The sequence below is a fragment of the Stylophora pistillata genome, chromosome 6 (genome assembly GCF_964205215.1).
Source record: "Stylophora pistillata chromosome 6, jaStyPist1.2, whole genome shotgun sequence".
NCBI lineage: Eukaryota > Metazoa > Cnidaria > Anthozoa > Scleractinia > Pocilloporidae > Stylophora > Stylophora pistillata.
The window spans coordinates 12,661,825-12,686,682 of NC_142524.1; the positions used below are offsets into that span (position 1 = coordinate 12,661,825).

The window sequence follows — 24,858 nt, forward strand, 5'->3', positions numbered from 1 at the left end:
TGATCGTGAATAAAAAGAAACCTATTTGAAATACCATCAAAGGTGGCGGATATAGAATTACCTAAGGTTGGGTAAGTTGGAAAGGAATTTCAAATTTGGCCTTTTCGCTGTTTTCGAGCTTTTAATTTACCTATATCGGAGCTCAGCCAAAAATAAAGAGCTGGAGCCGGACCGACCATCTTTCATAATTCATGTAGATTTTTCACCTGCTTCTTTCAAGGCAATTTAACTGTGCCAAACGCAATTCCTCTTTGAGAACGTACGAAACTGTGGTTAATACTTTATATTTTAGATACAATGAAAAATATATGAAGTTCATATATTTTGAACTGCGGTATTAGATACGTATGATGCACGATCCTCGCAGTAAATAGCGCTATTTAAGCAATAGCGAAAATCAGACCTGAAAAAAATCAGGCCTGTACGGGATTCGAACCACTGACCTCTGCGATACTTTCATTGTATCTAATTTATTCATTGTATCTAATTTATCACTTTCACGGGTTTATTACTAATCAACTTAACGGCCTGTTCCCAGTTAGTTTGTTAGCTCAATTGGTAGAGCGCTGCACTAGTATCGCAGAGGTCAGTGGTTCGAATCCCGTACAGGCCTGATTTTTTTCAGGTCTGATTTTCGCTATTGCATAAATAGCGCTATCTACTGCGAGGATCGTGCATCATATATCTTTATATTTTATTGAGAGACAACGAGTTTCGACATCCAACTGTTAGTATTTGTTTTTCTGAAAATTGTTTCGTTTGTGGGCACTACTCAGAGATACTTAAAAGACCTAGTGCAACATATCCCTCTTAGGACTAACAAAAATAGGGTGAAACTTTTTATCTCAGGTATTGAGACACTTTTGTTGATGGTTACAGCAAAAATTGTAAAGGAAATTTAACCGTGGCAAGCTGAATTCCTCTTTGCAAATGGTCAACTTGTGAGACAAAATGTAACTGTAAGTATCTAATTTCTCAATGTAAGACAACTTTAATAGAACAAGAGGATATTAGCGACTTCCTTTGTTTGCTTGTGGTCTCCAACGGTTTTAATCATGAAATTTTTTAATTGGTTTGTTTATGTCCTGAGATATGTAAATGACATGACTGACGCATCTCTACACGCGGCAGTTGAAAGGAGGGTGCAACTCACTGATCTCAGCTATAGAGACACTGCTGTTGAAGAGCGGAATAAACATCGGAAAGTCAAAAGAGGAAAGAAAAGGTAAGCTGAGATAATTCCCTTTTGGATGGCCGTATCTATAAGTGTAGATCTCTTAGTAATTTAAATAAAAGCATTCTAAAGTTGGCGTGTTAGCGTTCAGTCAAGGCAAACCTAATAAACAGTAAAGAAAAATGTTCGTTTTCTGTTGGACTTCAACAATAAGCAGAAAGCTGCAGCTCACCAAACCAACAAATCAAACGAAGAAATGTTTGTTTGAAAGCTTGTCTCTCAGTTTGCCTAAAGAATTTTAAAGACTGTTTATTAAGACTCATTGCAGCAATATACAAAATGGCTGAATTACAGAGCTACTTACAAAACATATAATACTAAAATATAATACAATAAATCCAATAATACTAAAACGCATAATTATACAAGCCACTAGGTGTACTTATGCGTGACAAACTCTTGCTTGCGCTTAGTCCTACAGGTAGGACCAGGGAGCATAAAATGCAAGGGGTGAGTCTCATTTCGGAGAACAAGTAAAATGATTTTACTGAAACACCGCCAAGTGCACGCATTATTTCTCTACAGTGAGACTCTCATTGTCAAAACTTCCAAAGAGGATATTGAGCTGAATTGTCTCCAGTCTTTCACACAAGTCACACTTATTCCTAAAGTATTGTGAATTTTCCTTCGATGGCTGGATTTTACACTGAAGAAATCATGCACGAAATGAATTGTTTAGGAAGAAATAGTGCAGCACCTATTCGTTTTTACATCTAACTCTAAATTTGAAAAACTCAGACGTTTGTTTATGCCACATTTGCCTCGTTTGAAAATGTTTTACTTCCCATGACTTCGTATCATACATATCCATGTTGTTTAGGCAACTTTCTACGACAAAACAGGTGAAAAAAGAGTTAACTGAAAAAGTTTATGTTTTTGTATGTGGGACTTCACGCTGACATCTAAATCATGATTTTATAACGTGCCTTCAGTTAAATAAAACTGTCGTTTGATTACCAACGCGAGGCTGGTGCAGTAAGTAAATTGAAAACCAGACGGGTCTAATATTCAATATACTCCGTCTGAGCAGATTGATAGATTCATTAAAGGCTAAAAACTTTGTTTTTCTAAAATGTAGGGTTTGACTTTAAACATACTCTCGGAATGACGATTTTCATTGAACTACAGCTTTTTCTTTGTTTTTATTTACAATCTATTGGTTTCTCCAATTTACTTCGACGTCACACCTTTACGTGAGTTTAACCGAAGATCTGTCCTTGCATAAGGGTTGGATGATTTGGAAGTTTTCGGGTCTCAAATAGAATATAGAAATATCTGAAAATAATTAAGCATTTTATATTTTAAGAGCAGATCCCGGCAAGAATCAAACAAAATCGCAAATCTTCAACAAAGCTGAAAAAAATCAAATTCACTCGTCTTTTGCATATAGATAGCCTTTAGTAAGTATATGAATGCCATGTAGCTTTTTCCTTTAAATATCTGTTAATTCCTGAGAAAAACGATGGAAGCCGTTTTCAACTTAGGCACAATTTGGCGATCCCAAACACGTGCAAACAGGGTTGAAATTAATCATGATTCACTTTACTGCCTTATCAAAATTACTGCGCTAGAAAAAGCTTTCCTTATGATAAAGGCTGATAGTTTCTAAAGAAACTGTTTGGGGCTGCGTCGGTGGGGTTAACGAAACAATTTGAATATATCAAAAAAGTTGAAATGGTAAATTGGCCATCGTTACGATTATGAAAGCTGACGTTTCGAACGTTAGCCCTTCGTCGGAGCGAATAGGGGAATTGTGGGTTGTGTGTGCTTTTAAAGGCAGAAAAAGGGGCTACGTGATTGGTGGGAACATGACAACGAGAAAAACACGAATAAATTAGTGGAATGAAAAGCGTTCGTTGGTACCTGTGGGATTTAGACTGCCGGTTTGAAAGATGAGCTTTTGTTCAAGAGTTTTCCGGCTTTCCGTGCTACCTAAGTGTAAGGAAAGACCGCAGATTGCCATGTGTTGCTTAGAATGGTTAGGTCATTTAAAATGTCTAGCGACTGGTTTCGATGTGGCCTTGTCATTCCTCTCCACGTCGAGAAGGTGTTCTCGGAATCGGTCACCTAGTCTTCTGCCTGTTTCACCGATGTAAATATTTTTGCAATAAGTGCAAGCTTTGCAATAGATTACATTGGCAGAAGTGCACGTGAAGTGATCAGTGATCTTAATGGATCGTTTCGGTCCCGATATTTTCTCAGTGTTGTGAATGAAAGGACACGTTTTGCATCGTGCACGAGCGCATTTAAAAGTGCCTGATTGGTAATTAGTCTGAAAAGAACTTCTGACCAAAAAGTTGCCTATATTTTTGTCGCGTTTGAATGAAATGAGCGGAGGCTGCGAAAAGATAGTGCTTGTCTCTGGATCGTTTTGAAGTAATTTAAAGTTTTTAAGAATGATGGATTTAACTGAGTGGTTATAAGGGTGAAACGTGAGAGTGAATGGAATGCGGTCGGAATCTTCCTTTTGTGACGTTTTCAGTGCTGAATGTCGATCAATAAGTTGGGGGCGGGGGTAAACCGCTTGAACGACAGAATCAGGGTAACCACGTCTATCGAAAAAATGGCACATTGACTCTGATTTGTGGAAATCAGAGTCATCACTACATAAACGACGAAGTCTTAGAAACTGAGAAAAAGGAATGGAATTCTTAACGTGAGATGGATGCGAAGACGAATACAACAAGTAATTATGCGAGTCTGTAGGTTTGTAATACACACTAGTGCATAAGCCGTTGGCTTCAATTGAAACTTTGATGTCTAAAAAGGATAAAGAATTGTCACAAATTTCCCAGGTATATTTCAGAGCCGGGTGAAAAGAATTGACTGCGGTTATGAATTGAGTCAGCTCCTCTCTGGTAGAGGAGGTGGCGCCGATACAGTCGTCGATGTAGCGACCGTAAAGGTCAGGTTTGGAGCCGTTGTATTGGCTGAAAAATTGGTGTCCGACTAAACCTACAAGATTAGCTATGAGCAAACGGATGGAGTAGCTATGGGCTCCCCCCTTGGCCCTCTAATGGCGAACGTCTTCATGTGCCACCTCGAAGAGAAACTCACAAGCGATGGCTTGATGCCTCATTTGTACAGAAGATACGTTGATGATACTCTTGCAAGAATGTCAAATACTGATGCTGCCACTAAGTTTCTTACTACCCTGAATGGCCTACATCCCAGTTTACTGTTCACGATGGAGCTTCCTACGATAAGGGAGGTTAGGATGGGAAAGGGGGGTGAATTAGAATAATGTTTCCTGACCCTGTGGATCTACCTGTAAATACAGCTCATGCGATATTTCAAATCAAAAAAATTAGCAAATGAATAAAGGCTGATAGTTTCGAAAGAAACTGTTTGGGGCTGCGTCGGTGGGAGTAACGAAATAATTTGGATATATCAACAAAGTTGAAATAGTAAATTGGCCACCGTAATGATTACAAAAGCTGACGTTTCGAGCGTTAGCCCTTCGTCGGAGCGAATAGAGGAATTGTGGGTTGTGTGTGCTTTTAAAGGCAGAAAATGGAGCTACGTTATTGGTGGGAGCATGGCAACGAGAAAAACATGAATAAATTAGTGGAATGAATAGCGTTCGTTGATCCCTGTGGGATTTAGACTAATTTATTCATGTTTTTCTCGTTGCCATGGTCCCACCAATAACGTAGCTCCATTTTCTGCCTTTAAAAGCACACCCAACCCACAATTCCTCTATTCGCTCCGACGAAGGGCTAACGCTCGAAACGTCAGCTTTTGTAATCATTACGGTGGCCAATTTACCATTTCAACTTTGTTGATATATCCAAACAAAATTAGCAGTTTTCTGTTATGTTAATTTGCTTAAAATCCCGCGGGAGTTTCGTAACCCAGAACTGTTATGAACTTATTAGCATTTCTGTTTTTAACCGCATGTGTTGTAAGTTGCTGGTCAGTTTTAGTTTAATCGTTGTGTATTAAAGGTCGTATCTTAAAAGTTTGGAGTCGCTTTTCGAGTGAAGACACAACAGTTGGCGACGAGGATGGCGGATACACCGGGAGAACCACTGCAGCCTAGCATCGTGGTACATCCATCGTGTTTAGGGCGTATGGAAGAGTTTACGCCGGGAAGCGATTGGAAACATTATGTTAAGCGACTCGAAATGTTCTTTGAAGTTAACAGTATACCGACAGATAAGTGTGTACCGAGCATACTTACATTAATGGGTAGTAAGATGTATGCTTTGTTGAGGTCCATTTCAGCGCCGAGGAGACCGAAGGAATTCAACTTCGCGGAAATTGTGGAGATTCTGGCACAGCATGTGGATCCAAAACCGATAATTATCGCGGAAAGATACAAGTTCCTCAAAGCCGAACAGGAAGAGTCCGAAACGATTTGGCAGTACCTCGCAAAGCTACAAAAGTTAGCGGAGACCTGCAAATTTGGCCTTTATCGCGAGGAAGCCATTCGAGACCGGTTTGTTTGTGGTTTACGTTCATAGTCAATTCAACGCAAGTTACTTGCTGAAGCGACGCTGACATTACAAACGGCAGTGAAGAAAGCCTGTACTAGTGAGTTAACGGAAAAGGAAGCCTCAGGATTTCATGGTTTCTCCCACGATGTCAAGAAAGTCGAGGGAACTTTTCCCGAGTGCTTCAGGTGTTGTAAAACTAACCATTCTCCAGAAAAATGTTTTCATCGTAAAGCACAGTGCCATGGATGCCAGAATTTTGGCCACATTATACTTAGGTGTCCGGAGAAGCGTGCACCTAAAGCCAAGGGTGGAGAAAGTAAGAAAAGTAGGAAGAAGAGGAAAAAGAAACCCGGTGGAGACCATAGCGTTGAAGAAACGGTGACGATGGCCCAAAACCAGTGGACAAGTCCGCCTGGCTTATGTTCACCGTAGTCGATTCCCAGAAAAGATGTAACGAATTGATCGTGCCAGTACTGATTGACGGAAAGTCAGTGGACTTGGAGCTGGATACTGGTGCTTCTGTGACGATCATTCCGAACCATGTTTGGTCGGGTGTATTGGCAGCGAAGTCCTTGCGGCAAACTGACGTGAGACTGAAGAGTTATTCAGGGCATGAGTTTCCAGTTCTTGGGGAAGGGAAAGTCCAGGTTTCGTATGGTGATCAACAAGCCTTCCTTCCAGTTATTGTCACGGCCGGTGATGGTCCAGCACTTATGGGACGAAATTGGTTGTCCGTTCTTCGACTTGACTGGAAGCAGATCAAGCAGATTTCCATTGAGCCGTGCGACAGAGTAGAAAGTTTGGTTTCTAAGTACGCATCACTGTTTGATGGGGGTCTGGGCACTATCAAGGGAATGACCGCTCATCTCAAGCTCAAGGAAAATGTCACCCCGCAGTTCTTTAAACCCAGACCGGTTCCCTTTGCCTTGAAAGAGAAGATTGTACGCATCACTGTTTGATGGGGGTCTGGGCACTATCAAGGGAATGACCGCTCATCTCAAGCTCAAGGAAAATGTCACCCCGCAGTTCTTTAAACCCAGACCGGTTCCCTTTGCCTTGAAAGAGAAGATTGCAGAGGAACGTAATAGGTTGGAGGGAATCGGTGTGTTACAGAAGGTGGAATTCTGAGATTGGGCTACGCCTATCGTGCCAGTCCTAAAACCGGATGGCACCGTGAGGATCTGTGGAGATTATAAGGTCACTATCAACCCAGCTTTGGATGTGCCTGAGTACCCCATGCCTACGGCGAAAGAATTATTTACGCAGCTGAATGGTGGTCAGAGTTTCTCTAAACTAGATCTGTCCTCGGCATATCAACAGGTGTTGTTCGATGAGGAATCCAGGCAGTATGTCACGATTAACACTCATCTGGGAATTTTCCGTTATACGCGTCTACCGTTTGGAGTGGCGGCAAGTCCAGCTATTTTTCAGCAATACAATAGACTCTATATTGAGTGGCCTTAATGGAGTTGGTGGTATCCTGGATGACTTAATCGTAACGGGTCCAAACGAAAAAGAGCATATTCGCAATCTGGAAAACACTCAAACGTTTGGACAGCATGGGTGTGAAATTGAAAAAGTCAAAGTGTATGTTTCTGAAGCCTTCCGTGGAGTATTTCGCGTTCGTGGTGGACCGGCATGGAATCCATCCTTCACCACGTAAGGTACAAGCCATCCAAGAAGTTCTAGAGCCACGGAATGCAGCGGAGCTGAAATCTTTTTTGGGGCTGGTGAATTGTTATCGTAAATTCATTCCCGATATGTCAACTCTTGTCCACCCGTTGAATCGCCTGTTGATGTTCGACGCACCCTGGACCCGGACGGAAACCTGTCAAGTAGCATTCAAGAAGTTAAAAGAATTGCTCCTTAGTTCACCGTTGTTGGCCCACTATGACTCGAATAAACCCGTTCGATTGGCTGTTGACGCCTCATCATATGGATTGGGGGCTGTCTTGTCGCATGTCTCAGGTGAACGCGAAGGAAAACCAATCGCGTATGCATCCCGCAGTCTCTCGGCAAGTGAGAAAAATTATTCTACGATCGAGAAAGAAGCTCTGGCAATTGTTTTTGGCGTAAAGAAATTCCACTAGTACCTATTCGGAAGGCGTTTCTCATTGCTTACGGATCACAGACCTCTCACTTTGTTGCTTGGTCCGAAACGTGGTATTCCGGTGCCGGCCGCGTCCCGCCTGCAACGTTGGGCTATTCAGTTGTCCGCCTATCAGTATGACATTGAATACAGGGCTTCCAAGGATCATGCCAACGCTGACGCACTGTCTCGATTGCCACGAAAGACCGTCAAAGAGTCGGATAACCAACTTCGTCCCATAAGTGCTGGACCATCACCGGCCGTGACAATAACTGGAAGGCAGGCTTGTTGATCACCATACGACACCTGGACTTTCGCCTTCCAACGAACATTTTCAAGCTTCTCTAATATTTACTTGGAAAATAATTCTCCATCGCTGTAAGTAGTGTCGGAAGCCTCTACTAGAGTGGAATTTTTAAAAGGATCTCCGGGTAATGTAGCAAAATGCTTATTGACACTGCGACAAGCGAATGATATGATGACCCAGCCAAGATGGCAGACATGTCAACTTCATCTTGGAATGACACACCGGTGACATCGACATCACTACCGCGAAAACAAATTTGTAATTCTGTATCAAATAAACTGTAGACAAGACAACTATAGCTAGACTGTAGAAAAAACCAGCTAGAGAAAAATACAGGAAAATATACCCGTGAATATAATATCTTACTTGTTTGCGTGACGATCAACATGGCGAGTCCCTTGCATAATTGGGGTCGATGCAAAGAGAGGCCTTCGACCTGAAAGTAATATATAAACTAAGGGTCACTGCGAGGATCTCCGACATTAAAATACATTTCATGTGAATAGAGCAAAGAGGCGAGCAAAGATGAACTTACTTGCAACTGGTGACTTGTGATTCTGTTCGTCGTCTGTGTCGATCCTTCGCCTCTTACCATTTGAAGTGGATTGCGGCGACGATATTGAAACTCGATATATTAGGATTTCAGAAAACTCGCTATTAGTACTGCTTCCATACCCCAACTGATTCTTCCTTTCATGCCACGAAATGTATACTGACTGTCTCAACCATAACTTTACACGCTTTTCATTTTGTGGCGGCCGTCCCGTCTTTCTTTTTGGTAGCATGACTCGAATGCGAAATCATTCCACCACAGATCGAATTGTGAGACAAAAATCACCAAAAAAGACTTCACGATACCATATCTACCTATTGAACCTATTTTTTGATCAAAATATTAAAACACTGTTCAGATGGAAACGGATTTTTCCGCCACTAAAACTCAAAACCCTAACGGCGACTTTCTGGGTCCCAGAAACTGCGAAACGACCGCGTTGCATCACGGTAAGTAAAATGGGTCTTTAAAGAAACCTGCTGAGTTCATCTGCACGTATCTGGATATTAACAGGCCATCATTACAATAATATTTACGCAGATGAGTACTGTCATGTGTACAAGTGTCTGGGAATCACGACCAAACATAAAGCGCTCAGCACGCAACAACTGATACTATCACTTGGACACTTACGATATACAGAGATAAAATGATACAAATTTATAAACAATACTCAAATCAAAGTGTAAATATGGCAAACATATAAATTTTACGGTTTGTATCTGTCCTCGGCTGCTTCGAACTGGACGATGTTGCATCTTGGCTTGTTTTGTTTCAAAAATAACCGCTAAAATTTTAATTCTCGGTTAACCGGAGCAGCAGAAACGACAAATTCTGATCAAAGTTAACTTTTAATTCATTCAGATTGGTAACGATATTTCGCGCCCAAAGCGGTCTGTTATCTTTTGCACGTGCGCATTGTTGATTTTTCACCTCCAATTGCGTGACAAAGAATGGCGTGCTTTGACCTTCGAGTCACTTTTGTTTGGAGTCCTAAAATTTCGTAGTTTGAGCAGCCCAAAAATTCTATTGGAGTTATTTGAAGAAGAAACCTTGCTCTTTTGCTGGATCAACTTGATATAACCCCATGCCATGCACCAAGGTACGATTTTACCCTCTCAATTTTGCCATTTTTCTGTCCGCCAAAATAAGTGAAATATTGGAAAAAACCAAAACCTCCCCAAAAATTTAGATTGCAACGGAATATATCAAACAAAGAATAATTCAGACTGTTTGTAAATACGTCTTCTTTTCATAAGGAAACTATTTGGTCACATTTACTGTTTCGTTTATTTTCAAGCGACGTTCAAGGCCACACCGTTGTAAGGGCCACAAGTTTATTAACCTCTGGCTATCAAGTGCTACCCTCTTTAGATAAAGGCTTTCATTCATTCATTCAAATAATGGTTGTCTAAACCTCGTGAAGCTGACGTGAGAGCCACAAAATCGATTTTGCCACCGTTTGCAGAAAGTAAAAACGCAGCTGAACTCAAAGTATTTTTTCTAGAAATATTTCATGCAGACCTATATTCTGGAAAAGTTTGGGGATTTTCGATTTTTTTATATCGCACACCTCCGGGCGATATTTACGGACGGCAGCTCCTAAGTACTTTATTACGATCACAGCTTACTTTATAACATCACGGTTGTTTTCAAAACATTTCTGAAATGTCGCATATATACGAAATAAAGTAATTATAACAGTTGCAGGTGTTTGTGAAGAGGAGCGCTGGTGTACTATTCTTGGGTTTCAGGTGACGTCACAAGCTTTGCTGAAGTTAGTATCCGCCATGTTGGTGTCCCTCGGGTGTCAAATTTATGCATAATTAGTCGATTTCTATAGTGAAGCCCTCTCTCTTATCGCCGTATTATTTCGCCAACTACATGAATATCCAGAAAGAAAAAAGCGATAAAAGTATCTGGCATTCATCTTAAGGTATCCCAGTGCTCTCTGAGTATGCCGAAAGCTTAGAGAGTTGGAAGGAAAGATGTTTACAAAAGATCTCGGTCATCGCGGTTGACCCTGCAAGCGTGACAGCCGAGAAGTTCAGTCCAAAATGCTTGCCTCTTGTGGAAGTGTCGGATTTGCTGAGTTACCTCGTTCTTGAGACCAGCTTCTACACCAAGAAGCAGTTCAAGGCGTTCAAGAGTCTAGAGGCGTTTAATCAAATGGTGTCGGGATTTGTAACCTCAGTTGTAGGCAAAGTAATCGCCGGCAAGTATGTCGTGAGAGCACGAGTTTGGCATTCACAGCATATGAATAATCCTTTTGTGAACATTTGGGTCATTTCCGAAAACAATGGGACTATTTTGTCAGCCCATTGCTTTGGATGCAAAGCTGGACTGGCTGAGTCATGCTCACATATCGCGAGTGTTTTATTTTATATTAGAGCAACTACTCGAATTCATGGCAAGCTCGCTGGGTGTCACGAAAACTCAGACACCGAAAACTCAGATCCCTCGAAGTGTTCTCCAAGCTTCCAAAGTGCTCCATAATTCGTTAGTGCATAGCATAAAGCATGAAACAATTGTTTTATAACATAACCGGTGGAATAATGCAACAAATCCGACGCGAAAGACGGACAACAATATCAAGAGTTATTCTTCAGTGAAGCGAATCGTGACGGCGCTGATGCCGAGTCTTCTTTCCCGTTGTTTTTCTCTTTCTGCCTCATTTAAGAACTCTAGCCTAAGGGTCGCAAAATTGTCTTCGTTTTGGGACTGGTGGGCCGAGTCTCTGTTTGTATCCATTATTATCGCGAAATATTTAAGAATTTTAACAGAGCGACAACAAGGATCTGTGCGACGAAGTACAAAAAAGTAAACAAATGTCCCTTTCGGCTCGTCAACACATCACGCCACATTTTAATACTTTGGTGTTGGAGCGAGCGCATTTGATCCAGTTAACTGTGAATGGAAAGCTCAAAATTAACGGGAAAAATGGAGGAAATCTAAGCAAAATGAAGTCTTGTGTCACTCTAACATGTTGTAATGCTCAACCATCGGACGATTTTGCGAAACGTGCAACTTGCGGCCTTGTTTTTGCTGCTTCAGTTGGATCAAGACCCAAAGCGTCAAAATACACGCGGCATTACCAGGAGTGATCATGAGTCGAGTTTATCTCTTGAATTTTCGAGGGGTCTGAGTTTTCGGGGTCTGAGGTCTGAGTTTTCGGGGTGTGAGTTTTCGTGACACCCCAAGCTTGCTTGCACTCAGGTAAAATGCTCATGGATTTTGCCGACATATGTCAATGAAGTGCCGTATGCGAGGGCTAAAGACATCGATTTCTCATCGGCTAAGAAGCTCAAAGAAAAGCTCGACCAAAAAATCGAGTATCTATAACAGCCGCAAGCCTCGAACCATACAACAACTTCTAGTTCCTCCTGTTCTTCCCCTTGATTTGTAATGATCTTAGGTATAGCGCATTAAATCATATATCCAATGAATTTTGCGCCATAGAAATAATAAAATTATTAAATTATTATACGAAAAAATCCTTAGTCTTTATGCTTTCCACTTTTGCTCGAACAGCCAACAACAATACATAAAACCATCCCTTCTTTCTCACATGAACTCTTCGTTAGATACGGTTTGTTTACGCTCCAGGGACACCAAGATGGTGGATAGTAACCGTTGCTAAGGTATTGGTCACGTGGGTGAAACCCAAGGACAGACCTTTTTCAGGATTGATTGACCAAGCGTGAGGTCAAGATGGCTGATATTGGCCTAGTTAGAGGCTAACATTAAAGGATTTGATATAAAGAAAAAATATTTACTTATTATAAGAATTGAGAATGACTCGTTTATTTTGAGAGCCGGGAAAGAAAGCCAGCTGTGTTTGTAGTACAATAAGCCCAAGAGGATCGTTTGACGGGCCGGGGGCATTTAATTTTTCCTTTGTTCTGACTTTCTTCTGTCGCTTTTTGCGACTTCTTCGCCGACACTGTCAAAAAGTTACGAGCTTTTTAAGTTCCCTCCACGCACTTTTACCTCTCCAAAAAGCTCTAATACATCAAAATAAATGTACGAAAATGACTGTTGAATGTGCAATAATGAAAACAAAGAAGATTCCTTATTAATTATTGAAAATTAACATCATCCTCCCTAACCTCGCAAACTCGAACAATTTTTCGCTTTTCAGTAGGTGATCGGTTTTTATATAATCATACTCGTCGTGAAACGTTGTTGGCAATCATTCTCAACTGGTGCTTCTCATTTTCGCTGCTTTATCTTGTTTATATCTCTTGGGCATCCTTCATCCCTCAATTAACTTCCTCATCGAGGACGTAGGTAATTTCTAATAAGGATTAAAATATGTTCATCTTCTCTTTGTTTGAGTAAAGTGATAAATTATTCAGCTTCGATACGGCGCCACTCCGGTGATATAAGCCGATCGTTCAATCTCCATCTGACATTATTTGTTAAAAAGCACCGACATTGCGGTCTCATTTATAACCAAATAATTCATTCCAGGTCATGTTAAAAAACAGTTGAGAGGTATCTGTATATCGTCTTTTTAGGTTAATTTACGGCAATAAATTTTTGGGTACATGTATTCCGATAAGTAGAGATTTGCTTTACTTGGTCTCTACAACTGGAAAAAAGAAATTTGAATACTAAAATTGAAAGAAATAAAAAATGTTTACCTTTAATACCTTAGCTGCAGTGAAAATTCAATTTACGGTTTCAACAAATTTCTTGAAATTCTCTTTTTTTTTTCCTTTTCGGGCAATAATGCTGTTTAATTGCGGCATTCAAAACGCACGCCGCCAGTGATGCAAAAACGAACACACGACTAAAAAGAAACCTATTTGGAAACATAGTTAGTAGAGGGAACTGGTTATGAAACCCGGTAAACGTCAAAGGCCGATGTCTTTGTTATGGTTTTCCCTTAGTCACGTGATCATGACCGTGCACAAGGAAAATCAACATGGCGATCGGAGTGACGTGAATGTGCAGAGACTCACGCAGTATTTCGCCGGATTTTTAGCTTAGATTAATCTCGATTCGATGAGTGTTATAGCTGCACTACTCATTAGTCGTCATGCCTGGAAATAACCGCGCTGTGTTTGGCTGTGGGAGTTGTAGAAGAACGATAAGAATCGGTGTTTGGAATTTGCCCACAGCGAAGGACGAGGCACACAAGAAATGGCAGAATGATTGGTTGAGTGATATCAAAAAGACACGTGAGATCGACCATGAATTTCGAAAAAGGATCGAAACGACAAAGTGTTTACCTGTGAAAAACACTTCGACGTAGAAGATTTTGAAATGTGTAAGTACGGCTGCGATATAAGCTTACAGTAGTAATTGAAGACATCCTCTCGCTTTCCATATGGTTTTGTTTATTTACGATCTCTGTGAATTTTTCTTGAAGGTTAATTTTCATCTTTCTTACTTGTGTTTTACTATATTTTCAAATGCAGTTCAAACGGCGAAAATGACGAAGGAGAAACCACGATTCGGCGCCATCCCTGCATTAAACATGCCAAGAAAAAGTCACGAGTCTGCAAGGCCTACGCCAAGACCTGCTCGATCGGTTGTCGAGGAGCACGATCAACAACCCAAGGCATGTTACAAGTCGTTTGGTGAATTGTGCCAGTGAATCACTGGCTTGAAAACCCTGAAAGGGTGGAACTTGAAAACAATGTCAGACAGACTTATTCTGAAAAAGATTATAGAACCTTTCCTTCTCCCAGAAGAAGAAATAATGATCGATGACAGTTTTGCACACACTGTGAAAGCTTTTGGTCATCCCATCTGTTTTACTCACCATAGTTCAGTCAGAAACATTTCAGTATGTGAAACTGTAAGAGAGCTAGAGTGCTATAAACTTTGCTGTGGAGTGGAAGCCAGTGAATTAACAAGCCAGTTGTTTCATCATGTAATTCCCATAAAATGAAGACCCACTTCAGGCATGTTAGCGGGGCGAGCAATTTCCCAACAAAGGTTTCTGGAAGTCAAAGGACTGCCATCTCATGTGCGAAAAAGAAGTCGGGGAAGGTGCATGCCCAAATGTTTGGAGTACCTGCTCTTCTCAAGAAAGACCATAAAAGCATGTAGAAAAAAACTGAAACTGTAATGAATTAAGTCAATTCATCATTGAGGAGATTAATCACATAGCATCCAGTGTACATTTTGTATTATAGAATAATATCTCAATTATCTCATGTCATTTGATGAAGATTTTTTAGTGCATGTTCACCTAACAATGACAGAAAGCAATTTTCCTTTAAATTTGTTGTCATTGCAAAATTGTGGCCATCTATATTTCATTTGACTTTTCAATGCAGTCACAGGGGTAGGAGGTTTTAGTGACAACAAAAGGACTGTGTCTAAGTAAAGTCCCTTTCATTAAAAATAATTAATTGGCCCTTTTTAGTTAATTGGTCATCAACTAGTGTCTACTGATAAAATACTCTTGACTGACACACTTTAGGGTTTCAGGAAAGTAGAAATAGTTGTTTCAAAAGGGTATAAAAGTTTGATTTTATTAGGAGCATATAAAACAAGAAGTATAATTCATTAACAATCCATTCCCAAGTTCTTATAATCTCTCTCACTGGTAACTTGAATGAATTTCATTGTTTTAACAAACCTGAATCAAAGTTTAAAAAAAATCAGACTTAACAATACATTTATTTTCCTCACTGCAAATGGTGGTACTGATCATAAGCTACTAATTAAGAAATCAGAAATGTGAATTAACAGTCTCATTCCTGCCTTTGTTGGTCATCACCTTGACAACTTCTACTAATTTCCTTGCGTAAAGCCCTTGCTTTGCTTTGGGTTGCTTTGATCTTGTAATGCTGAATGACATCCTTGGCAAAAGAGAACGAACGTACATGTACATACAGACTAACAATGCCACGCAAGACATCCTTACAAACATGACTGTCCGGTTCAAGTTCTGCATCTGATATCATCATATTGTAGTTAGCAAGGATGTCACTATCACTGGTTGCTTTGTTAGTGATGCCAGAAATATCCAATCTTTGCAAATCAGGCTTTGATGTGAATTGCCTAAAATGACATTCTGTTTTTAAAAATATTTGCTGTGCAGGCTGAGTAATTGACCAAAGTCCCCCACGATTCAAAGCTGAAACAAGTTTCTGGCCGGAGTCAGTTATGCTCTCTAGTTTCGCAGCTTTCAGTATTGCCATAGCTTGTTGGCTCTCACTGAGTTAGTTCATCCATGTTTTTTGTGTAAGTTGTGCAGAACATAACCTCCAAGATATTGCATCCCAGCTTTCTCCTTATCTGACAACACAGTTTTTATATTATGACTGCTTTCAGTAGAGTGTTTTTGTTGCTTAGAGTATGTCAGCAAATAGTCAGCAACTTTGGTTGCAAGTAGTGTTGCTGCATTCCTGGAAAGTCCACTGATGAATTGGGTTGACTTTATGGCAACTGTTGCATAATATTTGCCATAAAACTTTTCTGCAGCTCCATTTCTTGTATATCCTTCATAGATTGCTTTTATAGCAGAGAATTATTTGCTGTCTTCTTGTAGCTGTTGGTATGAGTCATTGCTGAGCTCCTTCCTTAAATTTTCTGCAAAAACATTCCTTTCCTTAACACTGCAGACAGCATGGTCAATTATTTCTGCAAGAACACTCAGGCTTAACTGTTGCACCTGCTCAAATCCCTCCTGTTGATTGTTGTGTTTTGTAGCCCTCTGTGTGTCACAACCTCCTCTTGTTTTGTATTTCTTTCCGCAGTCATGACAAACAATTTCTTGACGCTGAGCCTACAAAGATATTACAAAAATTACCATTGTAAAATAAATAAACTACTTAAGAGTTTAAAAATAAAAATTCGGTGGCCACTTGTTTAGATCAAGAGAGTATCGTGAAGCCGCGAAGCTCCATCAATTACAAGGTTTACCACTTAAAATAATTTCGAGAAATCACTACATTCCGGAGATTTGAGCTCTTTAGAAGCTTTTTATAAGTATTTCTTGTTTTGGCGGGAGCCCTAAAGAAGATTTCCTTCGAAGAAACGGCAATATAAAAGCATGGTTTTTACACCAGCGTTTGTTGAATTTCGTTTGTACACGCGTCGAGTAGCCCATCTGTGGCAAATTTAAGCTCAGTAGTGCGAAATCACAACTCGAAATTGCAACTTTTTGAACTTACATTTCTAACTGCGACGGAAAATTGTTCTTCTACTTCGTTATCGTCTTCCAAAATACCCAAGATCGCTTCAAAATCTTCTTCTTACTGCACTTAAATGTGAAATAAAGGCCGATCGTCTTGCCAAAAAGGTAAGGAAATGGTTTGATGAGACAGAGGGTAGGCAAGGGGATTTGCAATACCGATTTACTGGAAAAGAGTCACGTTTTGTTTTGCGACGACTTTGCTAGGCTGTTAACCTTCTTGGCACCGGAAAGGGACAGTCAAGACCAAAGACAGATTGTTCTAACCCTGGCTTATGTTTGGCTGAGACGGAGGGATTTAGGCTCAACCATCAATAGGTTTGAAATGGAGGAAACTCATCAACTCATTAACCGCCATCCGGTTAGCTCAATTGGTTAGAGCGCTGGACCGTTGTGCGGGAGGTCGAGGTCGATGGTTCGAGCCCCGGCCGGACCAACACTCAAGGTCTTAAAATAACAGAGGAGAATGCACTACCTTTCTATAATATCAAGAAATGGATAGACATTCCAGTCTTCTCGGATGAGGACGAATAAACCGTAGGTCCCGTCTCCTGCATCTACTAATTAGCTAATTTGGTTAGGCAGGGGACGTTAAAAAACCCATTCACGAAATTACTGTGATGTGGTCTGGCCTGTTTACTGGGATTGGGGGGGAAGGGGCATCTTCAAATAAGTTTCCTTCGATTGTTTGTAAACTGCTGATGCAGTCCGGCCAAAGTCCCCCGAAAAGTGTTGTGATGCGCATTTCATCATATTCACATGTTAATTTGCGCAATATAAATATTAAGTTATTATTATTATTATTATTATTATTATTATTATTATCATTATCTTGAGCAACTTCAGTCTTTGGCACAAGAGCACTACCTTGCCAATGCACTATTGTTCCCACCTCGGTAACACGAGGCATAATAGGTAAAAATGGGTGTTCTTTACCATTAAAAACTTTTTGAAAATTTTACGGTCTCACCTCTTCCAAGGATCGTAAACATTTCTAGGCTTTTAAAACAGCGGTCTAAGAGCATTGCACATTGCATCATTATTAGGTAGAACTATTGTATTAAAGAGAGGGTGTATTTCTGAGTGATTATACCCCTCTTTACGCAGCGTTCTCAGGATATGTAGGGATTTGTTAGGTTTAATAAGTTTGTTCTTCTCGTGCACTGAAAATTTGCTATCATAACGAGGGGTGACCTCTAGAATCTCTACTTCTTTACAGCTTGGTATCATCCCGATAGGTGAATATAGAGATTGCAGTTGCCTCTCTTATTATTATCACCACTTGATGTTCCTACCAAATCTTTAAGTCCCCCCTTCACTCCCTGTTACAAAATGGGTTGCAAGTTAGGGGTGTTTTAGACAAAGATAATTTTTCTACCTGGGAGAAAGATGGAAATCCAAACAACTCACATTTACTTTTGGAAAAAACCTCGCGTTCAAATAAATGTCTAATTGTCGCAAGTAGAAATTATGAATGCTGCGGACTGCCTTTGAAATTAACCATAAAGATATTAAAGTTATTTAGGTTATATAAATGTAAGGGGAAGATTTAATGAACATGTAGTTTTTGGCATAAATCTTATAATATTCATTTTATATTAAATTTTGATATGTGCTGTGTAGGTGTCTCTGGTGCGGTTCTGATGCTCACCCAAAGGGTAAAAAGAACCTTTTTTTTTTAAAAAAAGGTGGCTTTTTGAGCTTTTCACCTTATCGACTAGCATTCGCAAAAAAATTATTGTAAAAGTTATATTGCTTGTTGAAAACCTATAGAGAATTTTCAACTGTTTTAAACAATCAGAGTTCCTTTTTTGACATAAAAAAATGGTAGAATTTCCGGAATCTTTCCCTGGTTATTTACATTCTAGTTTTTTACGCAAACCAATGACAAAATCCCCTGATGAAACTAAAATTAAGAAATGTGTGTGCGATTGAAATCCAAGAGCTAGGATCTTTGACATGTTTTAATTGGCTATTTACGCATTGGCGGACTGAAGTATTCAGTTCGAAACTGCGTTTTTGTAAATAACTCTCGCGCATTTCAATATTAACAAAACATTTTGTAGCAGCGGAGCTACCACACTGATGCCTTTCGATTGTCCACACGTCGTACAATAAAAACAAACAACTTAGTTTATTGAAAGAATCACAGTTCGTTTACACGCAGCGATGGTTACTTTTGTTGGTTTCCTTTGTGGTTAGTGGATATAGAAACGATGAATAGAGCGATGAATAAAGCGGTAAATACAGCGGTAAATAGAGCGACAAATAGAGCGGTAACGAAAACTACCAGAGAACAACAGAACCTAACATTACAAAGCGAGTACGAATATGCGATAAACAAGAAACAAATCTCTGAAATAAATAGGAAAAACTCACATCTGTGTCCTAACTGTGATATAACGCCTTCGATTGTCCTTTAAAATCATAGAAATGGAGTCCTTGAACACTATTAACCTTAGGAAACTTAACTTAAACAGTTAATTCAAAACCTTTCTCGGAAACCCAAACATCATACAGTCTCGCTAGCGTGGTCATCCGGAACCTCCCGGTCCAGATCACCGCGGCAATAAAGACATTGCGCATTTCGCTGCAACACATTTTCTTGGAAACCATCTCATCTTATCTCATTGCAAATTATGCCTCCTGGCATGTAGGACAACAACGAAAGCTCTCCACTCCCGTCTATCTTAGGCCAGTCTATGGATTGAGTGCTAGGTAAGGTTGAGGCTCTTCAGTTCACTCTCCGCAGTGCGTCGCTAGGTTTTCTTGGGACGTCCCCTTTTCCGCTTTGCCTCTAGAGCCCAGTTAAGAGCTGTTTTGGTAATGTCATCAGGTTCTTTCCTCATCACCTGACCAATCCAGCTCCATCTTCTTTTCATTAATATGTTCTCCATACTCTCCTGATGGAAATCATGGTTTGTATAGAAATGCTCAGTTTGAAGCGAATAGACATGAATAGATATACAAATGAATTAAGAAGATTGGCCATGAAGTTCTATCGTGTCCTTGTGCAACTGGGCGCGTTATGGGGGAAATATACATAGCATTTCTAATCTAACAGGGCTGGGGGCTACTTGTTTGCAAAAACATAGAGAATTCATGGAATGTTTGAGCATTGCTGAAAAATTCATCTTTGCTTGATATTTACCCAGAGGTCCAGAAACCCCCATTTTAGACTATAGACGATAACTTCTGAAAGGGAAGCTCAGTTTACCAATAGATTTAACTGAGGATTTTGCAATTGTTTTATTTTAAACAAATCTAATACAAACATTTCTACCGTTAAACCGAATAGGCTGAAAACATGTAATGGCACTCTAACAACTTCTTCCGTCAAGCTTAAGTAAGACTTTCAGCCTTCTCTTAATTCACAACACCACTATATGTAGTGAAATGCAGCAAATGAAAACTTGGTTACATTGAAGCAAATGCAAGGAAAACGCTACCAAAAAATGTTATTTTGCTGAGCTTGAAAACAATTACATAGCCTGAGTTATGAATCGCTCAGTTTTTTTTCCTTGGGCTCTTACTTATCACGTTCTTCGTTATCTCCCTCACGACCATCATCAGATGCATCGGAATCTGTATTGCTTTTTTCGGCAGCCTTGTTCAACTCGTTGATGACGCTGTACAAATCCTCTCCAAATTCAACCAACGTCTTAAGCTCTTTCACTGCGGCAGAAATATTTTCTTGGCCAATAGCTCGTGTGAGCTCATATAACAATACTTGTGGGTTCACCTTCTTTAGGTCGAGAACAGAAGTTTGCGTACAGTAACAGAACCCATTCTGGAGGTCATCTTTGACTCCTTTAGAGGAAAACTCATACTTGTAAAACATGAAGTCGACTCGCAAGAGTGAGTTGCTGCCAAAGACGATGTGAAAATCTTTTTGCTCACTTGCACCAGCTTGTGCGTTTCCCAATAACGCTTTGAGGGCCACGCCGATGAGGTCTTCAAGGCCTTTTAAGATGTTTCCACCAAACAAGTCCTTCACTGCGTTATTTATGTCAGTAGCGGGCACGTCCGACACGTTGACAGAATACTTCTCTGATGTGTCGACAAACGCCACAATTGGGAGATGACCGTTTTGACGTGCTTCATCCTTCATCGTTGCTGTAGCGGCAGCAACTTTGTTAACCATCATCTCTTGCAGCATCTGTAGTTTTTCCAGGGTTTCTTGTGCCTGTTGTTGCTCTTTTTCCTGTTCTTCCTTGATTTTTTGTGAAACGGCTGTCCCCATGATCTAGATTTCATAAAGGAAGAACAACTCAGTAACTGAAGCAAGCAACAATACGCTTGACATGACTCAGTGAAATGATAAGATTCTGAACCGATAAGACAAAAATACCATTGAATTTTTTCCTAGGTATTGTTTGAAATTTCAAAAACCTTTGGTAATGGTTGTTTTCTGACTTCATCTTCACTTTCATAAAAATCCTAGAATCCCAGTTAAAAATTAAAGACCGATAAACTAATCTTATCGTAGTTTTCGACTGAATACACGAGTTGTTAAACGAGGGTTCCGCGCATTACCAGTGTTCCAAGCCACCTTTCAAGGTGAAAATGATTGCCTTTCCACAAAATTCGCTCTTTAAACGTCACGAATAATACTCAAGATTCGTTCTCGTCGAAATATTGGAGATAACGATATGGAGCTTAAAAAACCGCATTTCACAGATAAGTATAAAGAGTCAATTACTATTTTAGAAAAAAAAAGCAATAAACTTGGGGCAAGTTTTGGAACATAATTAAGTAAGTTTAATATTTTGGCCATTTGGCGGTTAACCTCATTGAGACCCTCTAAGAAGACATGCTTTACATGCGAATTTCAAAATTCGTAATGCATCATTGTACAGCTTTGGTGAAATCGGTTGAACGATCTCTACATTTAATATCTAGTTGCTAAGAAGCGGTGTGAAATCCGTCCCTAGGACGCAGCTCTTTCGCTTTTGCAAATGAGGCAACCCGAACAGGAGTGACACGGGTATTTGATAAAGCTATGTCTTGCGGAATTCGCATAAATTTAGGCTTTAAATTTTTTTGGTCGTAGTTTGGATAAAGGTTCATCTGTGACGAGGATTATGACTGACAGCGATTATTTCCTAAGCTTCAAGCAATATATCCTGAGTGTCCTTACTTTGATTGCACGCACGCCAACTCTGGCACGAAGGCTCAAGGAGGGTGGACGTGGATAAGCCCAAATGACCAAAGAAGCTCACTACGTAGGCTTGTTAATGGATCTTAATTCGCTGGCCAGGAGTGCTAACTTTATATCTACTGAGACATGTTGGAACTCATGAGTGCCAAACACCGAAACTACGTCACAGTTCTTGTACAAACAGTAATCAGTTGCACTTATCTGATAATTAACAATTGTTTTTTGCTGATCAGTTTACTGCGTTCCCATTGAAATATGAAGCGTACAGTCGTGGGCGTGAAAAATTCTAGCCACAAGGTTCTCTTAAAAACTTTCCGAATTCTTTTAACGACGTATATAACGCACAATTGACGCAAGCATCAATTATTTCACGATAAACTCGTAAAGCGCAGCACAACATCAAACCTAGAATAATTTCTTAACCCAAGAGGCCTAGAAAATTTGATGGGACGTCATGATTGTACGTTTGATTGTTTGTTCATCAAGATGAGAAAAGAAATTTGGCTGAGAAGGGAGATATCAAAGAATTACTCGAGGCGTGGTGGAGAGCAACTCTAAGTGGCAAACTTCCAAGTGCTTTGCTAGAGGTCTTCAAACTTCCTAAGAGCTTGATATCCTGTTGAACGCCCAGTTGACACACAAAGCAATTGTTTTACAATGGAGCTTTTTGTGCGCAAATCATCAAAAGAAACCTTAGAGAATTTGGAAACCGATCAAATCGTTCATACTTGTGACGGCATGCTCTATTGTAGGTAAAACATGCCAGAACTTAGGAAAACTAGAAGTTGTATAACAGTACAAGAAACCAAGCTTATGTCAAAATCAATGGGTCACACAGAATGCTTGGACATCATTAATTATTCATAAGTGATTCTGCCCTGAAAAGCCAACAATAAGAAAAGAAAAGGCCCAAACTAGCGCAGCAACGTTGATAAAACTCACTTTCTCGATTGCAATAAGCAATAAGCGTGTGTACCGTAACTAAAACACTCGGTGCGATTAAAATAATTCGTGCAAAGAACTTCATTAGTGATATGCCGCGAACTTGGAATCTGCATAAGTTTAGTTTATAGAGTTTCGTGTACGTCTTTTGTGTTTATTCATTTACCGCACAGCTTATTTACTCATTTTTGCAATTGCCAATACAAACAACGAAGGATAAAACAAATACGGTTAGAAAAGGGTGTTGATTTTGATACTTCAGCTATTGTTGTGCCATAAAGTCAACTCTGAATACATGACGTATTTGGTAACAGGGGTTCAAGATGAAAACAGGATGAGTACAGCAAACTAAGAAACAACTATGCGCAATCGTTTACTTGAAAAGGTTTCAGTCCTCTTTGCTTTCTGTGAGCTGTTTAGAGATTTATGTTCATATGTTTATCCTGAGGTAATTTGTGCGCGAGTCTTATTAAAATTAACTCAATTTCTGCTAACTTATGAATAAAGGCTGATAGTTTCTAAAGAAACTGTTTGGCGCTGCGTCGGTGGGGGTAACGAAATAATTTGAATATATCAACAAAGTTGAAATGGTAAATTGGCCACCGTTACGGTTATAAAAGCTGACGTTTCGAGCGTTAGCCCTTCGTCGCTCCGTTGTTGATATGTTCAAATTATTCTGCCAACTTAGATGGCCATTTGCCTATAGGTGTACAGTGCTGACGTGAGCAAATGCTAAGACTAGTTCTCGTGCACTTGTTTTGCCTTTTGTAGTAGCCACAAGATTGAAAAGAAATTGCTCTGAAGAAGTATTTTTTGTCGAGAGAACAGCTGAGTACAAAGAGTACCTTGTTAACCAGGGTTACCCTTCTAAATTAGTTTCTAAACAATTCTCCAAAGCCTCCGCCATCCCTAGAAATAATTTACTCAGGACTCGTGGAAAAGAAACGAAGAAACTATTTCCATTTGTTACTACATTTAATCCTAACTTGCCGGACATAGGCAACATAATCAGAAAGCATTTTTTTATTCTGCAATCTAACCCCAAATTGAAAGAACTTTTTCCTCGAAGTTCTATCATACCATCTTTTCGTCGATCGAAAAATCTCAAAGAATTGTTACCACCATCTCGTTTTTAAAACTGCCAGCGAGAGAAAAACCATTCCTCATAACAATGGCTGCTTTAAATGCAATAGGAAAAGATGCGACCTCTGTCAGAATTTCTTTGTTGAATCTAAATCATTTCTCAGCTTTCAGACGGGCAAAAATTACACCATTCACTCTAGACTTTCCTGTGACTCTAAAAATGTGATTTACTTGGCTTCCTGTAAGAAATGTCGCCTGCAATACGTGGGATCTACTACTACCGACTTTAAAGTGAGATTTCGAAATCACAAATCTACTATGCTCACAAACAAAACAATTTGTGAAGTAGCGATACACTTTAACAAAACCCCACACACCCTGGACGTTTTCTCGTTCCAATGCATTGATCAGGTACATGCCCCTAGTGGCTCTGTAGATATCAGTAGGCTTTTAATCACAAAAGAGGCTTATTGGAGTGCTCAGTTGTTCTCTTTGGCCCGCCATGGTTTGAATAAAAGAAAGGAAATTTTTTCGAAAAAATAGAATTTGCTATAATTGATTTCCCATCTTATATTAGGCGCTATTAATTGATCGTTCAAAAGCCCTTTTCTTGGATTTTATCGGCCCTTTAGGTGTGGATTGGACTCAGAGGCCCTGCCAAGGGATCTTATTATGATTTGTATCATTTAAGGGCCCCTCCTGGGATTTTGTTGCTAATTTGCCCTTTCGGGCTCCAAGGGCTTTGTTTTGGGATTTTGTTACGGTTTACAGTTGTAGTTAAAAGTGGGCCTTCCCTTTTTTAATGCTTGCCGCATTGCTTCTTTGCAATTGGTTACGCCAATCATATTAACATATTTAGTATTCTTATCTCTTAGTTTTAGGGTTTGTTTCT

The 24,858-nt window shown here is 39.9% G+C and overlaps 3 protein-coding genes and 1 pseudogene across 4 annotated transcripts; 2 read left to right on the forward strand and 2 right to left on the reverse strand.

Moving 5' to 3' along the window:
* Positions 1-5,241: 5,241 nt before the first annotated feature.
* Positions 5,242-5,700, forward strand: LOC148728299 (uncharacterized). Its single transcript, XM_088724939.1, has one exon. The coding sequence runs from the start codon at positions 5,242-5,244 to the stop codon at positions 5,698-5,700; it is 459 nt and encodes a 152-aa protein (XP_088581065.1).
* A 392-nt stretch (positions 5,701-6,092) lies between these two features.
* Positions 6,093-6,632, forward strand: LOC148728300 (uncharacterized). Its single transcript, XM_088724940.1, has one exon. The coding sequence runs from the start codon at positions 6,093-6,095 to the stop codon at positions 6,630-6,632; it is 540 nt and encodes a 179-aa protein (XP_088581066.1).
* An 8,610-nt stretch (positions 6,633-15,242) lies between these two features.
* Positions 15,243-17,820, reverse strand: LOC111338714 (uncharacterized; annotated as a pseudogene). The gene is made up of 3 exons (XR_015988653.1): positions 17,751-17,820; positions 16,761-16,840; positions 15,243-16,372 (listed from the first exon to the last, which is right to left on the reverse strand). The product of XR_015988653.1 is annotated as an uncharacterized LOC111338714 (transcript).
* Positions 17,821-20,010: 2,190 nt separating this feature from the next.
* LOC111342701 (uncharacterized) lies at positions 20,011-22,080 on the reverse strand. The gene is made up of 2 exons (XM_022949802.2): positions 21,921-22,080; positions 20,011-21,026 (listed from the first exon to the last, which is right to left on the reverse strand). Exon 2 carries the CDS (start codon positions 21,021-21,023, stop codon positions 20,310-20,312), a length of 714 nt encoding a protein of 237 aa, XP_022805537.1. The 5' UTR covers positions 21,024-21,026; positions 21,921-22,080; the 3' UTR covers positions 20,011-20,309.
* Between the last annotated feature and the right edge of the window lie 2,778 nt (positions 22,081-24,858).